This window comes from Chiroxiphia lanceolata, chromosome 4, assembly GCF_009829145.1.
Source record: "Chiroxiphia lanceolata isolate bChiLan1 chromosome 4, bChiLan1.pri, whole genome shotgun sequence".
Taxonomy (NCBI): domain Eukaryota; kingdom Metazoa; phylum Chordata; class Aves; order Passeriformes; family Pipridae; genus Chiroxiphia; species Chiroxiphia lanceolata.
Genome location: NC_045640.1, coordinates 18,118,996 through 18,146,503, shown reverse-complemented (window position 1 = coordinate 18,146,503; position 27,508 = coordinate 18,118,996). Strand labels below are relative to the sequence as shown.

Genomic DNA, 27,508 nt, shown 5'->3' with positions numbered 1-27,508 from the left:
AAAATATACTTGTCTGACATTTTTAAGACATTGAACATTTTTGAAGTTTTTTTCTTTTTAATGAGGTTTAAGGACCTCTAGCAAAGATGGAGTTATCAGAATGATAATGATGAAAAAATTTCTGTCTTCTAATGACATATAGTTCATGGTCACAGTTAGTGTGATAGTTTCCAGAAATATACACTACCACATTGAGGGAGACATATTTTCACTGCAAGGAAAAAGATAAACTTGAAACATAATTCCATTTTAAGGGTTCCAGAACACACACATATATTCAGAAAATTATTAAGAATAACTTATTGACAGATTTTGTGCTCCTTCTGACATTTATAGCAACCCAAAACTTCTGAAGAATGATGTTATGATATTATCGAAGTTGTCAGGTGTACTTTCCAACTGGAACTACATCTCAGTTGGCATGTAAGGATGTTTTCTGTCAGTCTTTGAAAAGTCTGGTTGTGAATATTGTAGGACATAACTTTTTTCTATTTTAATCAATTCTGTAAAAGCACAAGATTTATGTATTGCCATCTAAGTATACACCAAGTATATATTTAAGAGAGAGAAAAAGGGAGACTAAAGTGCAATAACAGCTGCTGAGATAATAAAGTATTTGCACTTATGATACATCAAGATTTTCTGGTCCATTTTCTTCTTTGGAAATAAAGAGTGGGTTTACTCCTTTTAAGATTAAAAAAACTATAAATTTCTTGTAAATACCTACACAGAAATATTTTAGTGATTTTATTCAATGTTGGAATATTTATTTAAAGCTCTTCCTATTAAAAATAGGAGAAAAATATGTTGGAGGGACATCAATTTTAAGCAATCCTTAGACTGCTCTGTCTTTACATCATGATTTTTACCCTTAAAAGAAAATATTATTTAAGTTGTTCTCAGTTAAAATCAAGAAACTGTATCTTCTATTACAGGTTTTGTTCTCAGACTTTATGTATGACATGGGACTCCCACTAGTGTTTTTCCATTCCATCCTTCTCTTGCAGTGCACAGACCTCCTGTTTGCACCCAGTTAACTCCACCGCTAACTGCCCCCCGCCAAGCCTTCCCCAGATCTGTTAGTGCACGGGTGCATCCCACATTGCTTTATGCAAAGCTATCAAGGTTAGCTCAGATCACCAATCCGAATGTTTTAAACAAAATCTAATGGATTTTAACTGATGCAGGCTGGACTCCCATAAACTATTTCAATAGGTGGTAAGGAATATCAGAGGATAGCGATTGTTCTCATGGAAGCCATGATGAAAATCTGGGAGTGGCTTAATGGCATCCAGATGAATAAAACAGAATAAGAAAAGGAAGTGTAAGGAAGAAATATAACCCTTACTGGGACTCTCATCTGTAGACCAACTAATAATTTTTCATTCTAAATTGATTGAGTCTTTTTTTAACATTAACATTTCATGATATATAGCATTAAACAATAGCAGTGAGATTAATGGTATGAAGTATCTTAGTCATAGTAATGTGAATGGAGTCATTGTGGTTTATAGCTCCATCATAAGATAAGAAATGACCATTTAGATATGTTCCTAGCTCCAAATATAACCAGTGAATTCAGTTTAATGTATTTACTCTCATGATAAAAAATAATGCTGCAAAATGCTTTGATGAAAAGGAGACAGCATTTATAAGACTTTCTAGACTGAAACCTTTTATTTGCAGTTACACATAGGAAAAACAAGGCTACGTTCTCTTGTGTCTAAAACAAGATGGCATGTAATTTATTATTTAATATCTTTCCTTCCATTCCTATTTCCTGCATTCCTACTTGTACACCTTTTTCAAGCTTAATTCTACAATATAATAAGGCATGAGTAGCTAGGCAAGAGAAAAAAATAAGGTTTTAATACTTGGAATTGTTAGCTTCATTCTTCTTGTCATGTTTTGATAAAACTGTATAGGTAAATAAAAATTTTTTTTTTTTTTTAAGGGAAAGCAAAGGATAAAACAACAGGCCACTTCACTGTTTTGGTAAGGTACTTGGAGAGAGAAATAACGTTATGCTGTTTGTAACCCTATCTGTCAATAGAGTCAGCTCCATTTTTAAGCAGGTAGGAATGTGAAGATCAGAGTTAGCTTTATGCTATTTTGTGTTCTTACATGAGGAATATTGTAAGGTTTTAGAAAGTTTTACTAAAAAGCAGTGACATAATGAGGGAAGGTATATTAAACTGCATATTAGATTACCTATATGTATATTAAAAGGAGAAGAAAAAAGGGATTCTCATGGCTGGTTCACAGCACTCAAGAAACCTGAATTTAGTCAAAGCTTTCTTGCAAAATCCTAGCCTTCCCTGGAGATTATCATTCTTACTGTGCTTTGTCATCTGTCTGTGAAACTGTAGTAATACTAATTCTTCCTTTCTTCTGTACTTCTCTGCTGTGTCTTGGAAGAAGGGTGATAATTAGCCATTGGTGCAGTAGACCTATACCTCTGGAAAAAACTATTCACTCTGCTGATACCTGAAGAGGCAGATCCCTGACACTCCATGTGTCTGTTTGTCCAGTCACTGACAGCCATGGTTTGCAGGGCAGTGGCATCCACCTTTTTTGCAGAACCACCACCATAAGCTCTGCTTTCCACTCTTCTGCTCTCAGCACTAAGTTCGACTGTCACAAAAGTAGTAAATGTGGTGTCTTTTAAAAAAAGTTTTCATTTTACCATTTTCAGCAGACCAGTATTAATGAAAGATATTAATTAAAATGAGTATGTCCATTGAGGTGGTGATATTGCATGTACCCAAACACAACTTGTATCAATTTCTTGGGTAAAGGCATACAGATTGCAGATGTTATGTTGCTGATGCTGATAAATTAGTCTGTTTTAGTCCCAGACTGAAGGAAAGCTGGACCTACTTTCCTTAGAGCTGTAGATAAGATGACTTAGAGATAAAAGACATTTAGCCTTGTTTGGAACAAAGATTGAAGGAGAGAAGAATGTAAGAAGAAGAAGAAGAAGAATGTAAGAAGAATGTAAGAAAGCTTGTAGCAAATAAAGGCAAAGATACCCACGGAAAAGCTGCTTGCAGAAATGAAAGAAATACAATATTTAGGATGGAGTATTAAATCACAGATTTTATGACAGAAAAGGTTTAAGCAGCTTCAGGGAATCCAATCCGGACCAAAAATCACAGAATACTGGCATGTGAACATTACACTGTATGGATTAATCCATCCACCATACAAAAAAAAGGTACCTTTGTTATATCTGTTAGGCCCCTTATTCCCACTTCATTCCACTGTTTTCAGTAATGACAACACCCATTATAATGCAAGTATACCTAGGAGACTTAGAAGTTGCTTCCAGTTCTCACATGACACAAATATTTTTTTTTTTAATCTTATCTAAAGAAAGAAAGAAAATCGAGTACTTGGCAGTAATTGATTTCAACTGTGTGGGGGACGGTACTCTAGCAGACAGGATTAAATTTGTTGCAATTGTTCCCCTGCTCATTTTTTGCTGCAATAGAGGCGCTGTTTTTCTATTGTAAATTCCTCCTTAGATGCTAAATTATTAAGAGATTTAAAGAGTAAATCCTTAACCGTGAATATACTCCATGTGACAGTGTACTGCAGACAGTTATAGATAGGCTAGTGGCTGTTATTGATATAAGATACCAGTTCAGTACTGTGGTCAGTATCCCTGTATTTCACTGCTAATTTTTACATGGAAAATACTTTGTTTAGCAAATATTACTGAAGTGAGAAACAATCAAAAATAATGACCTTGCTTTTACTTTTCCTTGCCCCATCCTGGATGTTCAAGGCCAGGCTGGATGTGGCTTTGAGCAACCTGGTCTAGTGGAAGGTGTCCCTGACCACGGTGAGGGGGTTGAAACTAGATGATCTTTAAGGTCCCTTACAAACCAACCATTCTATGATTCTGTCTATGTTTCTCAATCTGTTCTTTTCAATTTTTGTTTTCCAAATCAGCCCACAGAATAAGCCTTAAAGAATTTGAGACACTTTGGTTTTTTGTTTGTTATAATTACAGACAAATATTAAAACAAAACAGAAGGGGAAAAAAAGGCTTTCTAATATGCTGATATATATAAAATGTTGTGTATTACTTGCCACATGCAACAGGTGGAATCCCATCGTACTGAAGCAAACGTTTCACCCGGAGAAACTCATGGACAAGTTCAAGTTTGCAACTCCCCCACCGACACACCCTTCTCTCCAGCCCAGCGGGAGGCAGCCACAGCTGGGTGCGGTGAGGGGACGCCCCGGCTGCCTGTCCATGCACCTTCCCAAGGGCAGCGGTTCCATCCCGAGCCCCGCTCCAGCACCGCCGGCCCCTCTCTCGGGCCGTGCCCCGATGCCCGGCGCGCCCCGGTCCCCGCGTTGCCCCGGCAACGGGCTCCGCGCCCGACGCTGCCTCCGCCGCGCCTCAGCCCGGGAGCGGCTCCCGCCCGCCGGGATGAGCCGCCGGCGCTCCCGCCGCATCGTTGGTTTTTCCCGGGGCCATCTCCCGGGTGATCTCGGGGGTGGGTCCTGGCCGTCGGGCTGTGCCGCCAGGCCAGAGCGGATCCCCCCGCCTCTCCTGGCCTCTGCTGGGGTAGCCGGGATGTACTCCCTGCCGCTCCCCTCCCACTCGCCCCCTTCCCTCGCGGGAGCCTTCCGCACCTAGTTTAATGGCTTTGCTAAGAAAGCCAGGCAGAAGAGCACTTTCCTGAGTGGCGGTGGTCAGACCATGACCTAACTCACCATGAACTTGGAAGGGCTTGAAATGATAGGAGTGCTGATCGTGATTGTGCTTTTTGTAAAACTGTTGGAACAGTTTGGGCTGATTGAAGCAGGTTTAGAAGGTAAGGGAGTGCGTTTCAGTGGCTTGTGATTTTTCTGTTCTGGTTATTCTTGCGGTGGGGCAAGAGGCACCTGTAAAGTGGATGTAAGGCACTACGTGAGTCACCTCGAGAGCAACGTGCACATCAGTGGCTGTCTGTTGTGGATGTTAGAGTTGTGATGGTTTAATTTTGCAGGAAAAATAAACTGCTATCCTGAAAGCTGCCAGTATAAACTTAGATGTTAAACTAATTATCTTAAAGTCGGAATCTCTTATTCCTGTTTGAAATCTACAAATTTAAACTAGTAGGGAATCAAAGCAGATTTCAGGATGTTAATGGGCAAATACAGTCAAATTGCCTTAAAACTGTCTTGTAATCTGGTCAAAATTGTTTTTGGAATTTATTCATGTTAACGTCATCTGTACTAGGATTAAGACCAAGATATATATTTTATAGTATTTATAAACCTGTTGAATATTTAATTTACTGTTAACATTTTAAAATGTGTTTGAGGAAGAACCATGATATTGATTCAAAATAAGCAACTTTAACATACACTCAGAGCAATCAAGTACAAGTTTTATTGCTGGATGCTTGTTTTTCTTAGATCCCCTCCTTTATTAGCAATATTGTTTTTTTATAAAGCCATAAAAATGAAAACCAAGAAGCTTACTTTATCTTAAATATGCTTTTTGTATGTGTAAAGGCTAGTGTAATATTGATTATTTTTACCTTATTTCTAAGAGTGCTGTTATTCTTACCATATGAAGAGTTAGTCTAAAAAAACCCACTGATGGGAGCATGGTTGATAATGTAATGATAATCATTACATCCCCGTGTTTTATTAGGTTCCAGTCTGAAATGGTCTGTTTCTCAAATATACTGACAGAATATTGTATTCTCAAATCTTCCTGTCAGCTAGCATTTGGGTACACTGTATATACTTACGCCTGTGAAAAGAACTTTGTTGCCAGAGATTGTAGTTTCATGTATTAACATGTAAGAATATGACCAAAATTTGCTCTTATGAAAAGGTCTAAAGTAAGCTTGTTTATGTAACCCTTTCAAGAAAGGGTTTCTTTTCTAGTGATTTTAAATAAGGAAGTCACTCAACTAGTTCTCTGTGTTGCTGTCTTGCATGGACTTGTTAGGTTTGATTACAGAATCTCAAAGCTCTGCAGGAATAACAAAAATGTGTTATCAAGTGCATTTTTATAAAGAATTTATGTTTGCATTACAGTATGTTATATTGAGTTTAAATGACAACAAAGAGATTCCCTTCAAATATATGAACTTCTTTTCTTTTTGTGCTGTGTGCAGTTGTAAATAGAAATGTCAATCAACTTGAGAACTGTTATGATAAAAGTTATTTCCAGCATTAGAGGCTGCAGAGGTTGGGGAAGAAAAATCCACATTTACTATTTAGGTTGTTCGTCATGTTTGGGTATGCTCTGTCAAGTTTGATTGCCACATCTAGTTGTGTTCCCTGGTAAAATACATCACTCGATTGTTGTCTGTAGTTGTTTTTATGGCTGGAGAAGCTGATAATGGAGAGACAATTCAAAACATAGTGAAGATGCTGTAAGTGGTTGTAATATTTCTGTAAGAATTAAGTTTCTTGTGCAGCTGCCTGTTTTACCTGCCTCACTGGCCAAAAGTCTGGCAGTCTTTGTGTGCATAGAATCTTAAAGTTTCTTTTTACCTAGAGCAGGACAGGTTTCCTGCAAGCCAGCTAGAGGAAACCACAGGAAGACATACATACCCCACTCCTCTGTGATGTTCAACTTTTGTGAATGACATAAAAGTTCCCATGTTACATGGGAATCAAGTAATAAATATAAACAATGTGTGTTAATGGACCTTAGCTTAATTTCACAGACTGATGAATTTTTTTCCCCATAGTTCAGAGGCAGTCCAAATTTATTGCCTATATTTTTCTTAAACTTGAGATTTAAAGGTCTAAACTTATTACAACAGGAAAAAAAGTAGATATTTATGTTTTTACAGGGGAGTTGAAAAACTTGTGTTATTTTAATAAGTATCAAGGCAATTCATTTCCACTCATGAATGAAAAGTACATGCATTGTAAAATTGTGCCAATGTTAGAAAAGTTTTTAAGTAGAATGTTAAGGAAAAAGGGATTTTACAAGTATAGTCAGACTATTCATCTACCTTTCCAGAAATCAGTAAGGAAGTTGATAACAGCTTTCTGAAAATGTTGGGGTTTATAAGGACGTTTGTAGTTTTCTGGGTTTGTATGGGCTATATCCCTTCTTTGTTTTTTTTCTTTTTCCCCACAAAGGTTAATATATCCCAGTGAAATCTTTTTGCATGTTTCATACAGATTAAGAGTTTACAGCCTATAAAACACATCCTACGTCTAGCTGGAAGTCAAAGTTAGTAATAATCTGTAACTCAGTGCACCCAATGCAGGATACTACATCTGAACTCTTTAAATCATTCTGAAGCTTTGGTAGAGTTTGAGGTTTCAGAATCCTGTCGTGTCCCTATCATGGCAGCAAAAGCCTGAAGATAACTTAGCATCCTTCCTACACTGGGTTGTCATGATTCTGAACTTTGTAAAATGCTTCCACATTAGTTTAAAAGAATTAGGTGCAATTTATGTAAATCAAGAGTAAAATTTCATTTTCCTGTGTTCAGTGTCACAATAACTATCATAAGTGTAAGTAATATTCTGCTTTCTTCAGACTCTTCAGTACACATTATGTATAATAATAGTAATATGCAATCACTTTCATTCTTTATGAAAATAGTAAAATACTTGCAGAATAAATATTGTATATACTTGCTTATACTTGTACTGCACTCAGATAACAGTATGCTTTCTGTGGTTTTGCCTGATTGCCTTCAACTGCTGAGTGATTCTGTTGTTGTAGGAGAAAATTTTTCAAATAGATGTTTTTAATATTGTATGACAGCTCTGAAAGTGATAAATAGTAGAATAGATTTATACACTTTTGTAGGTTTGAGGTCACAGAGACTTTATCTCTCGTTAAATATTATTTTATAATGTATTGTACTCACTAAGATTGCAGCATGCTTTCTGTGGTTTTGCCTAGTTGCCTTTAACTGCTGGGTGGTTTTACTGTTGTTACAAAAGTATTTTCAAATAGATGTTTTTAATATTGTATGACAGCTCCTAATGTGATAAGTAGCAGATTGCAGTAGTGGATTGCTCAGGCTTTGTCTCTAAGTTAAATATTTAACTCTTCATAAATCAGGCTATGTCCTCCTTGATAAATTTTATAGATTTTTTATAACAGTAATTTATTAGGTGTAAAGAGTAATACATTGATACCTAATCAGGAAAATTTGTTCCTAGACGTACCTAAATATCAATTTATAATTATTTCTTCTTCTGTGGCAAGTTTTTCCAAAAGACGTTCACAAGTAAAATGATACAAGAACTGAATAAGCTGTATGTATGATGTGTTACCATCTTAAGATTATGCAGTATTCAGGATGGTGATTTATAAGATTTCAGTACACTTTTGGTACTTTTCTGAAAGATTGTGATGTTCATATGTAAGGATCATATGAATTTGATGAAGATATGGAAGAAGTTTTCTATGTAAATACCTTTCTTATATGTCAGGGTAAATTTTCTGGGTAAATTGTAGGAGTCAGAGAGGTTGAAGCATCATCAGATTAGCCCATTCCTAAGTTAAAATAGTTTTGTCCTAAGGTTTCTTGGGAAACCTGGATAGCTTTTCAACAGCTAAATCACATATTAATTAAATAAACAGAAAAATAAACTTCTCTTCATCAAGGTAAGCATTCAAACCTCAAATATCATTAGAGATAAGGTTCAGAGAAGAAATCTTAATTATATGACTGATAAAAAATATTTATATAGGAATATCTTGTTTGTTAGGAAATACTCTTATAGCAGTTAGTACCTCTAACAGAAAAAAAATGACATAAAAGTAGCCACATATATGACTGTAAAATGTGGATTCTATGTATCTCTGTTATTATTATCTATCTAATATCCTTGTTTAGGAGCCCTGAGAGAGGCCGTAGTAGAACTCTACAGCTAAAATTGTAATAATTGAGCTAAATTACAGAAACATTTGATTCCTCTTAAATGTCAAAGCAGTTCTAATCCCAGTTTAATCATCTTGGCTATTAACAACTTCCTATTCATCAGACAGAAAACAGAGCAAAACCATTTACACATAGGTAGTTGCTTGTAGTATTTACAACTACTTTTGACAAGGACTAGATGTGACTGGAAACCTGGTAAAAGTGAGTTGTGGTTGCTCTGAAACTGGCAACCACTGAAGCTGTTTTGTCATTCAGGCTATGATGTACTGAGAATCTCAGCATTTCCATAGTGACGTCCCTCTTCACAGTGTTCTTCATGGATGGAAATGGAGTAGTATCACAGAATCACAGAATGGTTGGGTTGGAAGGGACCTCTGGAGACTGGGTTGTTGGAACTCTAGCCCAACCCCCATGCTAAAGCAGGTTGACCTAGAGCAAATTGCATGGAATTACATCCAGGCAGGCTTTGAATACCTCCAGTGAAGGAGATACTATAAACTCTCTGGGCAGCCTGTTCCACTGCTCTGTCAAGTTTTTCCTCAATATTAATTTCAGAAGATTAATAATGACTATCACTGCATCCTAGAAATAGCTTGTAATAAACATAGGGGCTTTTATGACATTTTTCTTTTCTTAAGATCATTCTGGATGTCAAAGACAGTTATGCACAAAATTATGAAGTATGAAAGCAAATGTGGACCGATATGTGAAATGATTAGGCAGAGCTGACAGTATGCGAAAGAAAAAGATACGATAGAAATTTTAATATTAGTACTTTCAGGCATTGCTTAGAAGTAATTTGTTCAATTAAGTCTTCATAGATTACAAGATGAATTAAAACAGCTGTTGAAACAACTACTCATACATGGGTGAGTGAGCAGTAGATAGAAATCTTTAACACAGAACTGCAGTGAACTTTTCCTTATTTAAATATTTAGCTCAAACAGCACTAACAAGTAATCTGTAAACAGTGGCATGTATTGTAGTTGATTTGGAATTAAGCACATGTGAGAATCTTACCAGCTTGTGCAACCTGCATGACTGGTCAGCAGGCCACTGCTGGGCAGAATGAATAAGAGGAAAGCTATTCCTATTTTTCATACTTGAAGCTTTGATTAAATGGATGCAGTTTAAAAAACAGAAATAAGTAAAAAAAGAAACTTGTTAGCCGTGGGAATTTGTAATAGGTGCCTTCAGCCCTTAGGTACCTGCTTTAAGCAGTCTGTCATCTCTGAAACATCTTCTGAAGGCTGGTCCATTCTTGCAGAAAAACTTTCTAGTGTTCCCAGGTCCGTGTCCACTGAAGGGCGTCTTTTCTCAACACTTATTGTCGTACTCAATGATAATGTACATGTCTAGTGGTGTACATCCATAGAGAGTAGGTAAATATTTTAACTGAAGGGGTGCTAAAGAAATGGATGAATGGAGTCCTGTACTCAGTTATCAATACAATACCTTTTGCAAACTTACTAGTTCATAATTAACCTTAAAAAAAAATGAGTTTCCTCTGTAAGTTTTATATGTCATAATTCAATTGGTTATTTCCCTTTTTTCCATTTCTGTTACTCTATTTGAGCTACTATACCACAGAAGGAAAATAAGTTTTTAACTAAAGCTTCGCTCTTTATTGCAGGCTTGTAACATTTTGGCTATCTGATGCATTTTCCTACAGAATTCCTAATTTTTTGTTATATTTTCTGGTAGATTTTCCCATCAGTCTCATTTACTCAAAATATTCCTCATCTTCAGAATGTCAGTCTTTTTGGGACACTAAGGATATATGAATTTACATGTATAAGATACATGCACTTTGAATTCAGACTGCATTCATTTTGCTTAAATGCAATGCAGAGATGTTCAGCTTTGGCCCTTACTCCCTTCTGTTAACTTCCAGTCCACTTTTTCCCTCATGTCTTTCTAGTTGAAGGTTACTTAACATATAACTTATATTTATCTCAATGTCTCTTTTATTAGAAAAGTGTAACTCCAAATTTTAGGAACTTTATTTTGTGTGGTTTCAAGCTGGTGCATCCCTAACATCACAGTTCACATGTATCATTGTACCTTGTAGTTTGATTGGATCCCTCTGAAAACCCTCACCAGGCTTCAGTATGTCCTTGCATTGTTGTGATTATGAGCTTTGCATTATTTTTAACTTATTCTGCTTGATGCTTTACCTGTTCTCTGAGCAATATGCTGTGTTCTGCACTCCTCTGTAAGATTCCATGGTCTGATTCAGGTAGACTTGCGAGTCTAACATCACAATAATCACATGAAAAGTGACTTATTTCCATGTATTTTACCTTCTCGTGGTCTCACTTAGAGAGTAACACAGATTAGTTGAATTTTTCTGGATTTTTTTCATTTGCTTGATTAGGTCAGTTAAATTTACTTAAGCATTTTAGTCCTATATGTTCTTATATCAAAGGCAAACGATTAAGCAGCATAACTGTATGGCTAAGTATGCTACTTGGCCTTATTATTTACAATTATAGTTTGTTTTCTCCCACTGCCCTGTGGCCCCTTCCGGAATTATTTGCCAAAATTTGTTTATATAAAATTGCAAATTATTGTATACCTTCTTAAGGCTATATCCTTCTTAAGGATCATGTATTTTAGCTATTGCTATTTTGTTTATATTTTTTTTTGATGGGAGAGTTCTTCCTTTAGTTATCTGACCTGCTTCTCTGATGATTAATTGTTCAGTACCTGGTAGAAAATTCAGTCCAACCAGACTGAGTGCTGCCTAAATCTAATGAGGCAGATGATTTAATCTGATACAACATCTCTGTTTTTCCTTTCTACATTAATTTTCCCCAGTGGTTTCCCCTAGTGGTATCCCCCTAGAAGCAATTTCTGATTGTAGTTTCCAGTCTTCATTTCTGATAGCCCATACTGTCATTTTGTGATAACACTAGAGAAGCAATAATATATATGGTTCTCCAGGCACGTTTCATTTTTTGGATCAGTAGTCAAAAAAATATTCTTCTGCAAACAGACAAAACTTCCAAAGTAGGCTACAATACAGCAAATATTTTCTTATTGTTGATGATGTGAGATAATGAAAGAAAAGGATATTAGATCAGGTGAATACAGATTTATTAATGAGATATTTATTTTCCAGTATCAAAGTTATTGCAGGAAATACTGTGTACTTTTACATAGAAGAAGCACAACTATAAATTTAACACTCAGTACTAACAACAAATTCTAATGCAGAAAACTCAAAAAAAAAAAACTCGTATGTCTGAAGCAGAAGAGAAAAAGGCTTACCAGAGAAGTGAGTTGTTTAGGACATTAAGGAAGATATCTTTATTGGACATAAGCATTATGCTGTTATGATAATACATAACACTCGCCAAATGTTGTAGACACATCAGAACAGACTCTTGTACTCCAGGGTCTACCCCTACATAGGGAAGGTTTGATAGAGAGACATCCACATAGACCTAATTCATCTTTTCTCTTTGCCTGTACTTTGAGTATCCAGTTTACATAAGTAATTGTAAACAATACCTATACTTTTATATGCTTCAACTCATACATTAATGTTGTGCCTATATTACAATATTGTCAAACCCTGTTGTTGCCAAGGTTAGCATTTTCTTGAAAAACAGTCTGAATCCCCTAATGTATTGTGAGGACACATTAAAACAAACATCCTACTTTACAAGTATTTCAAAGCTAATGTAATACATTTCAAGGTTAATTGACACTATTATCTCCATTAAGAAAACCTTATGCCCCCTCTTTTATTAAGGATAATTATACAAGTATGTGTGTTTATCTGCTATATGCATTAGAAGTATTGGAGTAGTTTTATCCAAAACTTCCTTTAATACCTTGACAAGGTGAGACTGCATGTCATGTCAGCAAGGCCCAGAAATGAACTATTCTTCATTCCCACCCTGCTTTCTGATGTCTTTTCAGATGATCAGACAGTAATCTTGCAGCTCACATGGTATTTGTTGCTTATCAGACCCATTTTGTTGGAAAATACCTGCTTGAGGATTTCAAATGCCACCTACGATTTGATCTGTTCTTTTGGTAGTAGAAGCTCGTACTCAATTAGCGTTTTTCTAATTGTATCTACCAAGGGATGTGGTGGCTGTAGGTCACCAGAAAAGAGTTTCTGCTGGTGGAAAAAATCATCTACATACAGCCACTTCTTGCCTATGTCTGAGGAACTTTCAGTAACAATAGAACCAAGACACAGTCTGCCTAAGTTTCTCTGATGGTGACAGCCCATGCTTAACTGTTGCACCTAAAAAGCAGGCAGACGTTTATCTTTTAGTGCCTGTAGAGTGAACCTGATATTTCTGGAAAGCCCAAATTTCTGCAGATAATCCATAATACTCAAGTGCAGTGAGTATTATATCCCTTGGAGAATAAGACCATATTCTCCTCTATGGGGGGCTGTAGTCTGTGCATTTGGAAATTAATCTATCATCTAAGTAAAGTCTTTGACTATTTTTTTCATTAGAAAAACTTTTTTTTTCACACTGAATCAAATTTTATTTAGCCTTAAGATGTTAAATTTTGAAATTATAGTAACATGCCATCTGAGTTACCTCCTTTGAAGTATGAGATTTAAATTTGTATTTACAGGACAGTAAGAGTACCTGTACCTTCAAATATCAAGTGTGCCACTGAACACCTAACAAGATTACAAAGATAGGAGGTGCATCAGAGGTCTGCCTAGCTTCAGTTGTAACTTGCAGCTGGTGATAAAAGGAATTGTACACAGTTGAGTTTTATAAATTTTTAATACATACAGAAATTAATATGTTAATGCTGTATATTTTATTAAACATCAATATAAATTACCTTAATTTATTTCTTAGTCATCATCACAATTCACAGTCTGGCTGACTTTAGGGCTGGATAAGTAATCTGTGATGAATCAGGTTACCAGAATAGGAGTCCTTGGTTTCAGAACTAAAGAGGTCTAACTGAAGGCAGAATAGTGTGCTGAAATTGTTGTTTAGCGAGTTGACAGTTGAGATGACAAAATGTAGTGCATTTGCTCACAATCAAAATTACTTTAACACTTCAGCAATAATAAGATAGGACGGTATTCACAATCAGCTCAGATGCTGACCCATTCAATGAGAACATGACTCACCTCACCTTTGAGTTATCAATCTGTTAAAAGTTATACTTTAAATACTACTTATTTTTCTATTTGCTTCCTTACCATTCTCTTACAGGGCTATTGTAAGAAGCTCACTTTCTGAGTGCAAGAATTTTTTGACTGAGCCAAAAATTGATAGACACAAAACATTTCTATTTAAAATCTCACTGTAAAAACACAAGCTAAAGATTCATCACAACAATCTTTTGACAAGCTGGCCCAGCATTTAATTGCTTTCAATGCCGGAAAAGTATCTGTTGCTGTTTCGACTAAGAGCTACCTATCTAATACCTTTGCCTATACTTTGCTAGATTTAACACACTAAGTAACATCTGATATCTCTAATCTTTGCAGATTAATTTTTAATCTGTGTTTACAAACTTCACCGCTTTCTCTCGGAAACTAAGTAAAACTACTTGAGCACTTATACCATTTATTTTCCAGATTCAAAACAAGTTTTGTGGTTCTTTTCTGAACCTTTTTCAGTTTTTAATAAACTTCTTAGGGGATTAGTATTCAAAACTGGTCTCAAACAGATCAGAAATAAAGAGTAACATCCCCACCTTGCCCATATTTGATAATTTAACATTTATACAGCTGAGCAATAATTAGCTCATCTTATATTTTATGTAAAACAGAGATATTCACATTAATGATTCTACATAGAAATAAAGACAAGGGTGAATTCCTTTCTTTTTTGTTAGAGAAACTCATTAGAAAATATTTGGTAATTTTATTTTTTCATTTGAAATAACCATATTATGTGACCTTCTGTTTTGACGCCCAATATGGATTAGTACAAGTGTACCACCTCCTGTGATTTGATTAATCTTAAATTAGCCTACCATAAAAAAAAGAAATAACATGGATTAGGAGTGCTGCTTCAGATCTGTTTCATTTGTTTCTGGGTTATCAAACTAACTTACAGAAAAAATTACCTGCAGTTACTTATCTTTGTGAATATAGGTGAGTATAAAGATGTATTTTTTTTTCATCTTTGGAAGGTCCTCATTCCTCCCGTTTTTATCTTTTTTGTTCCTTCTTAAAGATGCAGTAGTCTGGGGATTTTCCTTCTGATCATAAACCTGCAGTATCAGAACTCTTAATTTATAGAGAGATATTCTTGCAGTCAGGAAAAATGATAAAATGTAACTTTTCATTCACAGGTTTTTTTTACTTTTTTAAAGTTCTGTAGTGATTGAAGTGATGAAGTACCAAATTCAATATTGATATATTTTCTATATTCAATAACATTTTTAGACAACACTTTGTTATGTGGATGCAAAGAATAAGTAAATAGGACTGTAGTTCCAAGTACCATGTTGAACATCTGTCAGTATCACTTCTTGAATTAAAGCAGATTTTTTTGTTTTTTGGGGGGAGGAGAGGGCTTTTTTTATTATATTTGAAGAACCGTAATGAAACTGCAATTCTTTTTGTTACCGTGGTATTAAATGTTTTCCGTTGTTTAAAATATGATGGTCTCAGTAACCAAATACATGGTTATTTAGATCCAATTGAAGCTGATTACAGTCTTGACCTCTGCCTGTTTCTTGGAAGTGAGCTGTAATTGGCAAGTGATTCAAAACCTTGAGCACTGCCCTTGCAGGGAAAATGCAAGGTGAAAAACATCCCCACTCATCCATCAGAGAGTTTGTCAGTATCAGGTCTTTTCTCAAATAATCACTGAAGGAAATTATTACCTCTCTACAAATCAACCACCGGTTCAGCCTGACCTGGTTTGGACTCATCTATTTTTCAGCAGCAGACGTGGCTGTGAGTGGCTGTCCTAGTGAATGGCAAAATTCAACAGGTAGTGAATCAATCTCATCTGTAGCTGTGTTTTGTGGTGCCATAATCTTAAGGACAGATCACTGTTATTGAGTCCTTGTGCTCATGGAAGAGATACATCTTTTCTAGTCCTGTGATATCTTGCTTTAAGGGAAGTGTGTGCAATAGTGCCACAGAAATGAAAGAGTATGCTTTGATATTCCTCCATGCTGTGATCTGTTGGGAGTTAAATCCTCATTGTACACACAAACATCTTCAGCATGTATAGAAATGCTGGAATTTTCCTGGCTTGAGAGAAGCTGAGAGTGTTCCCCTCTAATTGAAAAATGCTTTATAGAATCATAGAATGTTAAGAGTTGGAAGGGACCTTAAAGATCATCTAGTTCCAAGCCCTCCTGCAATAAGCAGGGACACGTTCCACTACACCAGGTTGTTGAAGGCCTTATCCCTCCTGACTCTGAACACTGCTGGGGTTGGGGCATCCACAGTCTCCCTGGGTAACCTGTTCAGTGTCTCACCACTCTCACAGTAAAGAATTTCTTCCTAATATCCAGCCTAACTTTCCCGTCTTTCAATTTATACCCATTACTCCTTGTTCTTTCACTACAGTTCCTTACCAACAGTCTCTCTTTGGCTTCCCTGTAGGCCCCCTTCAGATACTGGAAGGTTGCTGGGAGAACTCCACACAACCTTCTCTTCTCCAAGCCGAACAGACCCATCTTTCTCAGCCTGTCTTCATAAGAGAGGTGCTTCAGTCCTCTTACCAACTTTGTGGCCCTCCTCTGGACTTCCTCCAACAGTTCCATATCCTTCTTATGCTGGGAGCACCAGAATTTTATGCCTTCATGAAGATTGTACCATTATGCATCACTTAACACTGATAATGCAAAAGTCCATTCCGCTCTTCTCCACTTTACTTGTAGTACTCAAGAGTAAAACCTTTTTCTGTTTATTTTTTCCTCATACTCTTATGGCATTTTGGGCTCATGACTACTAATGACTCCAGAGCCACTCTACATCCACCTGTAACTTTCATTTAAATTTCAGATTAACACCACATTTGCACTTGCATTCAGGAGTCAAGTCCTCTGAATTTCCATTTTGATGCCTCTATGACAGTCGCTGGTGTCAAGAGCAGCAGAAAAGGGATATGTTAATAATATACAGTAAACAAACACAGCAGATCTCTTATATACAAATATATATATTTCTTTTATTATTTTACTATTAAAAATCAATTTCCTTGGGAAACTGAAGGCATCCACAGAGGGAAGATTGGTTGCTTTCACCTTTGGCAACCAGCTTTCATATCTCTGGGTGGGAATAATGTCAGACTCTTGGAAAATTGATATCTGTGCCCTTGGGTGTATGTGATTATTATTTCTTTTTCTTCTCCACAGCGTCCCCCTTGAGCCTAAAGAGGACCAATATTTTATTTGTATTATTTATTTTTATTAACTAATCATTACAAGTCCATTTCTTGAGGAATTAACTGGTTTTAATATATGAACTTCTTTTCTCACATATATTTTTTAATATAAATTTGGGAAATGTGTTGCAATGTAAATTTAGGAAGTATCTTCACTTTCTGATGTATCTTATCATTTGAGTCTTCCATGTCTCACCTTTACCAGTGTCCTGGTAGTATGACCCAGATGGAAACGGTTAAGAGTTTCCTGGTGAAGGGCAGAAGGAGCTCTCTATACCATTATTAGTACAATATTAGTAAGTAAGATTGCTTCATTACTATTACTAGTAAGATTGTTTCATGATCTTTCCTACAGCTGGAGTCCATCTTTCTTGGGACAGCTTTCAAATGCTGAAAGATCCTTAAGCATCTAAGGGTATGAAAGTCATCATAGCTTAACTATTTTATAGAATCATGGAATCATTAAGGTTAGAAAAGACTTCCAAGATCATCGAGTGCAGTCTTTGACCGTACACCACTATATAAACTAAACTATAGTACTAAGTGCCATGTTCAGTCATTTCTTGGACACTTCCAGGGATGGTGACTCCACCACTTTCCTGTGCAGCCCATTCCAATCCTTGACAACCCTTTCAGTGAAGAAATTCTGCCTTATGGGGTTGTACTGCAGCATATTCTAAGGTCTGTACCCTGCAGTGAATTTGTGTTCTGTCTATCACTTCAAAGAAAAAGGAAGGTTATTTAGCAGCAAATGGAAGGTACAAGTAAGCAAATAAAAAGTTTTTGTTCCTGAAACATCTGAAGGTGTATTGAGGTTCAGTTAGAAATCTTCCAAAGTATAACAGGCAGATGGGTTTAGGGACACAGCTTGCTAAATCACTGTCCAGTATTAATCCATTAACCTATGGCTGTCTGCTTGATGAGGCAAAGACATTAACAATATAGATAATGACATCCATAATCCATTTGGGAAAACTTTTATCTACATCCCAAATAGTTACGTTTGCTACAATGGATTTGTATACTTACTGCTCAGAGCAACTAAGTAACTTGGAGATGAGATATGCCTTTGCAAATTCCATTCTCCTCCGAGCTTTTTTTGTAGTTTATCATCTACTGCAATTTACAGATTTTTTGTTTAGATCTATGGGCATTGATGTTTTTCCTGTGCTTTCCTCTGAGATCCTAGCTCTATAGCTTAAATCTTGATGGTTTTTACCTTACATCACGTCTGTACTGGGTGCTCAGTTTAAACAACGCTTCCGTAACCTGACTTAACAATTTTTAAATCCCACTGTCACTCACATTGGCTACAGCCTCACATGGGCTACAGTCTTTTGCAACACGAGATGTGGTTCAAGCACTAATCTTTCTCTAATACAGGGTTTAATTTGTTTTATTCTGAGATGATCTCAGACGATTTTACCTGCTGTACTTCTGCAGTCACAGTCACATGCATATGTGGACATCTTAGAGAGGTATAATGGCCTTTTTTGTTGATTCACCTTGTGTTTACCTATAATGTTTACTTTGGGCAATGATTGCCAAGAATCTGGCAATAATTGCTTAGTCACAGGAATACAGCCCATAGTTCATCATCCAGGAGCAAATGTCTGTAGAATGCACACTGGTATTGGAGCTCATAGGCGGAACAGGTTTCCTTTCCACATACTGCTTATCAGAACTGATTGGAGAAAACATAACTTTCAAGCTATTCTAAGCAAGTATTAGGAAGGAGAGACTTTGAATGCAGTTGGGATTTCAAAGAACAAAACAATTATACTCAAAATTAGTAGATATTTGGGTCACTCCAAAGGACAATCTTGGCTGGGAGCCTGTGGTGAACAGACCTCAGGGAAGAATTGTATGCTAGTCTTAGTAATTCTCCAGGCTCATCTTAAGTGTTGGTGTTATATTTGCTGCCTTCCATTTGTCTGGCATAAGAAATATGCTATAGACAGTATAGATTTTGTAATTTTGTACTGGAGTTCCCAGGACATCATCAGCTAAAGGAATATAATCCTGCTTGCTATAATTTACTACAACTCATTCGTTTCTTGTTATAGTACCTTTTTTACTGATGTTTCATCTGAATTCAGACTGCGCCTTCCTTGAATATGCAGTCTCTATCTCATCATGAAGTAGCTGCTTCAGCATAGGATATTTTTTACCATCTGTTCTGAATTATTGTAACTTTTTGTAATAAAGTTCTCTTTAAAATGTGCTATGTGTCCTCCTCTGTCAGTACAAAGCAACAGTAGAGGTAATACCAGGAAAGCATGTTGCTGGTGTGACAAACCACAAGTGGAGATGAAACAAGGCCATCCATGCCGTGGGGTCTCCCATGAGGTCTTTGAACATTCCCTTTCTCAGAAATGCCCTCTATCATCCAGCAACAATGCTGCAAATACCAGAATCAGTTCATTTACGTGTGGCTAGCAGGTATCTTTTACTCTCTTCTCTAGGCTGGATCGTCTTTAGTTATATTGTTGGACAGTATTTTAAAACAGCAGCAGTAGTGTTATTTGTTGTCAGTATTTACACTGGGATTAATTATTTTTTGTTGGAACAGCTCAGAACTGTTCTCCAAAGCAGAATCTGAGAGGAATTTATAACTGCCCACACTTATTCGAAGTGTAAAAATGTATACAGTTCTCATGTTGGCTTTTTGGAGTCTTTAGTAGATCACCTGGGACAGTGGGACTACAGCAGCTGCAATAGTCCATTATTTCTGATAGGAAGCATTTTCTTTATAACAGGACAAAATACTGGTAGGTTTGTCCCCAAAGAAATTTGTATCAGCAAAATCTGACATTGTGACTTCCCAACAAATTGTTAGGCACTGTTACAGGATATTCTGCTCTCTTGCATGTAACAGTCATACGCTGGAAACTCTTTGGAAAACTTCTTCTTTTTTTTGTCTGATTACGACCCTTTAGCTAGTTAGCCACCTTCTTTAAAGGCAAGGCTTTGAATTAAACAAGTTAATAAAGCCAAATGAGATACTTGGAAGATATATGGAGATATATGGAAGATATATGAGATATATGGAATAGGGTGGTCTTGGGAGCAGCAGATATGCAGCAGCTCTGACTTAGTACCATCAATAAAAAAAATAAAACCTGGACTTCCCCTAGAATTTCATAGCTCTAAGAAATCTTTCTGACAAGCAAATACATCTCCATTGCTGTTCTGTTGCTAGCAGTTCTATTTCAGGAAGAAGGAATGTATATTGAAAATATGAAAAGGCTACCAAAAATTAAGCAAAAACTAGGTATAACTTTGGACTTCGTAGTGTGTCTTCAGAATTCAGCATTCTGATTGAAATCCTAACACATGTGACTGTTTTTTAAAGCTAAGAAGTTTTCATAGATTTCACAGTAAATTTTGACTTACTGCAGAAAGTACTTATAGGGGCTCCACTGTGTGAAGCAGCACTTTAATTCCAATATATCTATATAGAAGTAATTGCTTGGTCATCGCAAAAAAAAAAAAAAAGGAGAGCTTTTTCCTGGTATGCTTTGCAAGGGATGTATAATGAATGATAAAGAGATTGCTTTATAAAGGCATTTCCTTTAGAGCCTAACATGTAATTATCCATTACAGAAATTGAAGTGCAGTTCTGGACTGCATATGTCAGTCCTCCTCTGTTACTCAACAATCACAATTGGTTTTTAATTGCTAATTTTCTCCTGTCTTCTCTTGGAACAACCATTGTATATCTTTTCTCATCATCATTTGAGCTTTTTTCTACCTTAAAGCACAGATGCATTTTTCAGCAGTTTGATCTATCTGATAATTAGCACTTTTCTCATTTATACAGCTTTATGAAGATTCAGCAAGCTTGTACAGCAAAACTGGTTGTAACTTGTCTCTTATTTTCATGGTCATTGTAATTGAAAAGACATCTCTGGCTTTCTAGCCAATTTTTTCAGTTGCATGTATCATGCAGATTGGCTTCTTCCAAAAGTGATGTCTAAAGTGCAGCACAACTTGAGTTCTAAATAATACATTTATTAGTATCTTCATATGAAAATTTATATTTTGGACTTTTTGTATGTAATGAAAACAAGCATAGCATTTTTTCTCCTTTCTGTAGTGTTTCTGTTGTATTCATGGCTGGGCTTCACAAATGAAGATTTGGGGAGGGCTCTACCCACGTTTGTTACAAGCGTGCTGGTGGCTAAAAAGGCCAATGCGAGACAGGCACGTCCGGTAGCCTCGTCTCCTCGGATGGTTTCTGTTGTAGGCTGCAGGAAATGTTGCTGTGTTCTCAGGAGCATTAATAGCACTGTTCTGAAGTTGGGAATTCCTTCAGTATTTATTATTATCAGCATGGACTTACTTCACATATCTGGAGAGGACAATATGGAGAGAGAAAAGTAAGAAACTGGGAGGCAGGAAAGCAGACATTTCAGTCTTTAATTTTCTGCAAGGAAATGCATGTTTTCTAAGTAAAAAGCGAAGTTAGGCAAAGTCCTTTGATGAATTTCGCCTGATACTCAGTATATCTTAGGTTTATTTCCCCACTCTGCCTTATTAGTGACTCCAAGTTTAAAACTAAAGTCACTATTAAACCTTAAAACTAAGGTTCCAGATTGCATCTGAAAGGAGAAAAACATGTGATTTAACATGACAGCATGATATACTGGAATGTCAAAATGCATACAGGGGAAAATCGTATTTTGGTAAGCACAAGTATTTGTACCTGTGTTGTCAGAACAGAAGGAAGGTAGACAGAAGAGACCTGATGATGTAAAAGAAATTGCAGATAACATTCCTGCAGTTTAAATGCATATATGCTAATTTTTTATGCATCTTTCAACACAGAAAGATTTCTAGGTATTATACGTAATATTTTCCTTTGTTTGTTAATCTTATACATTTAGTACTGATTTATAGACAAATATATATTTCAGTGCAAATAAAAGAAAAATTTCTGCTTATGATGCTTCAGAGAAACCTTTTTTTATAAAGCCATTCAAGATGGACTTGTGGAAAAAAGTGATGTTCCAAATATTATAGATGTTTTATAGTTGTTTGGTAGGAGTTACATATTACTGGCTGTTAAAGCTGTTCAATAACATATTTGTCAAATTGAGATCTTCATACATTGACTCCTAATGTTTAAGATGTGTATTTACTATTGGACACTATCGGAGTGTCTGCATTTGCTAAATGAAATATATTTCGTTAAAAGACAGAGTAAAGCTTGATTATAGTTCACATCAGTTTGAGATTTTGGTTTTTATTCCAGAAATAATACAGGTTACTATTTTGGAGCTGTAGTCTGCAGCAGGAACTATTCTACTGAGCCTAGAAAAAATACTAAGCCTCAGGGGCCACTGAGTCATATAAAGAAAAACCTGTATCATTCGTTGCTGGTATGCAGTTCTCTGTGAGTCTTTTATGTGGGATATTTTACTCAGTAATTCGGAAGGTGCAGCGTAAGGCTTAACTCAGTGTGTCTGTCATATGGGTTTGGATAAAGCCGAAGGAAATTGTTACTGAAAATTGGAAACGTGCAAAGAAATTGAAGGCGTTTCTTTTATTTGAAGGAAGTTGCTGGTTTGGAAAGGATTGTCAACATTCACATGGAGGGAAAAGGAGGAAAGGAAAAGGTGACTGATGGAACACAATGCTTGTGCCCTTTTCAATTAAAAAGTTATAAATTTTAGAAAAAATTGAGCAAGACTTAACAATGCCTTGCTGACAGGCTGTCTGCTTTGCTATTTTCAGGTAGTTTAGCAGGGAGATCTCTGTGTGTATGTACTTAGATGGTCCCAACAAAAGCAACCCATATTGTTTTCAAGCATTTTTCAAGAACACCAAATATTACCTCAGAAGGTGAGACTCTATCATGTTTTTTATCTTTTCATGAGGTTTTTCTGATTTAGATTAGTTTTTGAAGAAAAGCTGTCCGAAGGTCAATTTTATTTTTTTTATAATTTTACTATTATTAAAATCTATGTTTGGTAATCCAAGTATGGGACCTGCAGTAAAATGCAGTAACAGAATGCATAAGTATTTGTTGTTCGGTTTTGTTGGTTTTAATTTAGAGGATTTTAGTATGGAATTCAAGATTTTAACTTGGTGGTGAAGTCAACTTTATGTAATATTGCATAATGAGTGCAACAGAAAACAAAGAAAACACAGGCAGGCTTTGAAGGAAAAACATACGCTATTCAAATGCTTGCATAGGTTAATAACTAAGGCTTTAAAAGAATATCTTAACAATAAATGGTTTACAACTCAGTTTATTAAAACGTAGATGTTTTACTTTATCTGATTTTCTCTTTTTATTAAAAAGTGTGTGAAATCCTGCATGTATGTTTTTGCCTCTGTTTAAGGTTAGCAATAGATAAGACATGTTCCACATGACTTATTTAGGTTTAATTTGGTGATTTTTTCCTGTGGTGTACCAATTTTCCGATACACAATTTTCCATTAAAGGTTTTAACGCTATCCCCTCTTATTTGAATGTTGAATTCACTTTACAGAGACAATACCAAAAACATATGTATGTGTTATATATAAATCACAGCATTTGATTTGTAGTATCTAGAATCCAATGGCAGGAATGCACATTCAGCTCTGCACATCCAGTTTTGGACTTGAGCCAAATGTTGATTATCTGTTAATTAAAAAAATATGAACCTGAGTATCACATGGCACATGAAAAGGGCTATTTTTAGGTTCAGAGTCAGTCAACACTAAGGCAGAATTAAAATTTGAGAGAAGAGCTGCTAGAAAGCTGAACTGGAAGAATATGTTTAGTTGTACAAGATTGAGATTCTGCCATTTATAGAGAGCATTTTTTTACTAGATTTTAATTTTTGTATTCTTTTACCTTTACCCATAACAGAATCAAATGAAGTATCTAGTAGGGTAGATGACTCAGAAAAATGTAGCCAAATATACAATTATGTGCTGGACAAACTTTTCACAAATTAGATGGATGAGTCAGATTACCTTTTGCTCCTTTGAAAACTGAGTCTGGATCTCACCCAATTTCCCTTTAGACCAACAGACTGATAACAATTTTCTTTCCCTTTTGTGATAATTGTGAAAGTGATGGTTATCACTGTTGTAAGCTGGTTTTCATTAACAAAATGAAAAGTTTAACTGGGAAAACCATATTTTATACCATCTTATCTGAAATACAGTCTAAACTTTTCTAGGTTGAATAACAAATTGAGAGCTGTGCAAGAAAAACATTTTCTAGGAGATTAGATTGAAATAATGTTTCCTCCTTCTCTTTAACAGCAATAACTAAAAATTAGTAATCAGAAAAATAAAGAGGAGAAAACGCTCGATTTTTCAGAAATCAGTATCTTAACTCACTGGTAGCTCTTGTCTCATCTACCCCTGAAAGTTAGAGTCTACCTTTGACCATGGACTTTTCTTCATGATGTATTTTCTCTAAAAGAACTTTAAGATTACTAAATGCCTTTTAAATGATAGAGTACTGTGGACCGTATAATGACTTTGCACTAGAGAGATGCTGTGTATCTGTTTTACTTGTGCTTGTGTTTGGTCTACGTCAAGAATTTCAGGTAGCTTCCAAGTGAAAAGAAAGCAAAACAAAACATCCTGGTCCATGAGGGTTCAGCACCAGTCCAGGTAATATTGCCCAATTGGCAGGAAATGGACAATCTGTCAAGCTGTTACGTTTTGTGACCAGCAATTCATTGTTAGCCATCTGTTTAAATCTTTTTCACATCCTGTGGTTATATTCATTTCATAGTTGATTTTAAAATGTGTTAACAAAATGTTACTGACCTAATGTGCATTAGAGTAAATGAATAGATGAATCCATATTGTTCTAGGCTAGGAAGGTTTTACAGCTGTGTCCTTGACCCATAGCATATTTAACAGTGATTAATTAGGCAGATCTATTAACCAGAGAATCTCTTTACAGAAAATCAATGGAACTGAAATTATCAGCCTCTGCAGCTGTGTACCTAATAACTTTTTAGTGTATCTGGGTCAAATTCTAAAGAATAATTAGGTTATATCTGCATCATTGTCAACAATTTATTTTTATGCACAATATTTTATCAGTCATCATGTCATTCAAACTTCATCTGAGCCAAAGTTTCTCAAAGTTGAAGAAAATTTGCTTGTGGTGGACTTCACCTAGTCATTAGAATTAGGATGTTCAGAGGTTTTATCTGCTTTTAGAAATGTGGTTATAACTGTAAGCCTAATTTTAAGCCAGTGTAGTTAAATTCTAAAACAATTTTATTTCTGGTGGCTATATTAATAAATAATAAATAAATAACATTGCCTTCCTAGCTGTTGACCTGGTATATGCACAGAGACCAGTGATCAGCTGTACAGCATGTCTTTCTGTGGGCAGCAGCTGTAAGATGCTCATGAGTCAAGAAAACAAGAAAGTGCAAAATCCTTTATGAACATCTGACTGCTGCCTTAAAACAAATATTTGAAGTGTGCTTATTGACTGTCAGGAAGAAGAGAAAATATGCATGCATTCATGACTTGACTTTATCTCTGGTTTTGACTCTGCATTTCAATGTAGTATTGTACTTTTTAAAAAAACAAAACCAAAAATAAACCCGACTCAACAGTTAATGTTTATGCAATGTGTTCCTTACTGTGTACAGGAACCAAAGCTTAAGAGTCAAATATTAAAATGCATGACAGAAGTCCGTGTGACTTGTAAAAGCGAAACTTAATTGCAGATAATCCGAAGATCCTATAACTAAAGTAGATTAATGATTTATGAAGTTGAAACAAGATCATAAACCCTTACAGGTAATTGTGAGGTCACTGTATTTTTTCAATATATCATTTAGACATGTTGAAAAAGGTAGATTATAAACTGATAACTGTGTTAGTTTGGGGGGATAAGACATTACAAAGAGTTAAGACCCATAAGTTTTAGTGAGTTTTTAATGTTTTATTACTTCTGTGTATGCACATGGCCTATATTAGCCATTAATATATAATTTTTCCCTGTGTCTGAATATACCAACCACAAGCCAGTTATGACTAAAACATGGCAACCTCAGTATTCCATTTTGAAGACAGAAATGGCAGCAAAGAAAGCCTTGAGGAATATGGACCGACATTTCCATCCTGCCATCTCATGTTTCTGATAGTAAAGTGCACACTTCTTCCATTAATATAGTACCATTAAAAGTCCATAGTATTTTCTCAGTCATCCTTTAAAAAGAAAAAAAAGAAGTTATGTTTGGGAGGTTTTTTATTGTTATTCTTCAGTTGCAATATTAGCATGATACTGAATTGAAGGTGAGGATTAAGCATAAATAGTAAAACTTCCAAAAGTCTTTGAGTTAGGAATATAATTTCCTTGCTTGACTCATCCCTGGTCCTAATATATTTGTTGAATAGCCTGAATTTGCTGTATATGGGTAAGGAATGTAAGACTGAGTCATTTTCTTACCAGTGGCTTGCTATTTTATGAGCTACTCTAGATACAGTGATCATTAAATTGGAGAAGCAAATACAGCAGTGCTCACAGGAGACTTACCTGCCTCTTCCAGAGCTGGTGAAAGGTCACATACCTGAAAAGTGTGTGATGTGCTTCTGAGCACATGAGTCTGTCAGAAGAAAGAAAATCACATGGAAAAGTATCAACGTAGTCTTGGCAAGACAGATTGGCTGAATGTCCTGTTTAAATGCTATGTCAAATGTTATCCTCTCATGTTGTATTCTGAAGCATGAAGTCGTACATTGAAACTCTGACTTGCTACTGCTTCATCTGAAGCATTTGTACAGCTTGCTTTCCCTGAAGGGAATTTATCCCTGAAAGTGTCTGTATTCTGGGACAAAACTGAAAATAGAACAATGTGATTTGTTTCCTCATTTCTCACTTCATACTTGAAATTTTAGCTGTGACATCTGTATAGAAAACTGCCTTTCCTCAATTAGCTCCAAGGAAGTTACTATTTCTACTGTTTTGAAAAGAGGTTTACTTGACTTTTTCAGATATTATCAAATTTTTCTGCTTGGTTCTCTTAAAGTCATCTCTCTGTTCTGTAACATCTACTTGTATTGCAGCTGCCTGCTCTACTTGTGTCATCTTTTCCTATATTCATTCTGTATTGCTCTTTCTCTTCACTGCTTCTGTTGTTCCATTCTCCAAACTTTAAAATTGCCCATGTGTTTGCAAATTCTAGTATTTTCACACCTAGCATTTTCTTTAGTTCAAAGAGGTAAGTGTTCAAACTTCTAAATTCTGCTTGTTATATGTAGCTGGATATACCATTGGTCTTATTTCTTATATTC

General features: G+C 35.8%; 1 protein-coding gene across 6 annotated transcripts in view; it reads left to right on the top strand.

The window, feature by feature from the left end:
- Window positions 1-27,508, top strand: part of KCNIP4 (potassium voltage-gated channel interacting protein 4) — a 400,704-nt gene that overhangs the window by 202,591 nt on the left and 170,605 nt on the right. The window contains exon 1 of one of the 6 annotated variants that reach the window (XM_032684979.1): window positions 4,539-4,832. The exons of the other annotated variants lie outside the window; for them this stretch is intronic. Coding sequence (XP_032540870.1) covers window positions 4,733-4,832 — 100 coding nt within the window. The 5' untranslated portion in view covers window positions 4,539-4,732. Of the gene's footprint in view, window positions 1-4,538; window positions 4,833-27,508 lie in introns of those variants that run through there. 6 annotated transcript variants of the gene reach the window in all.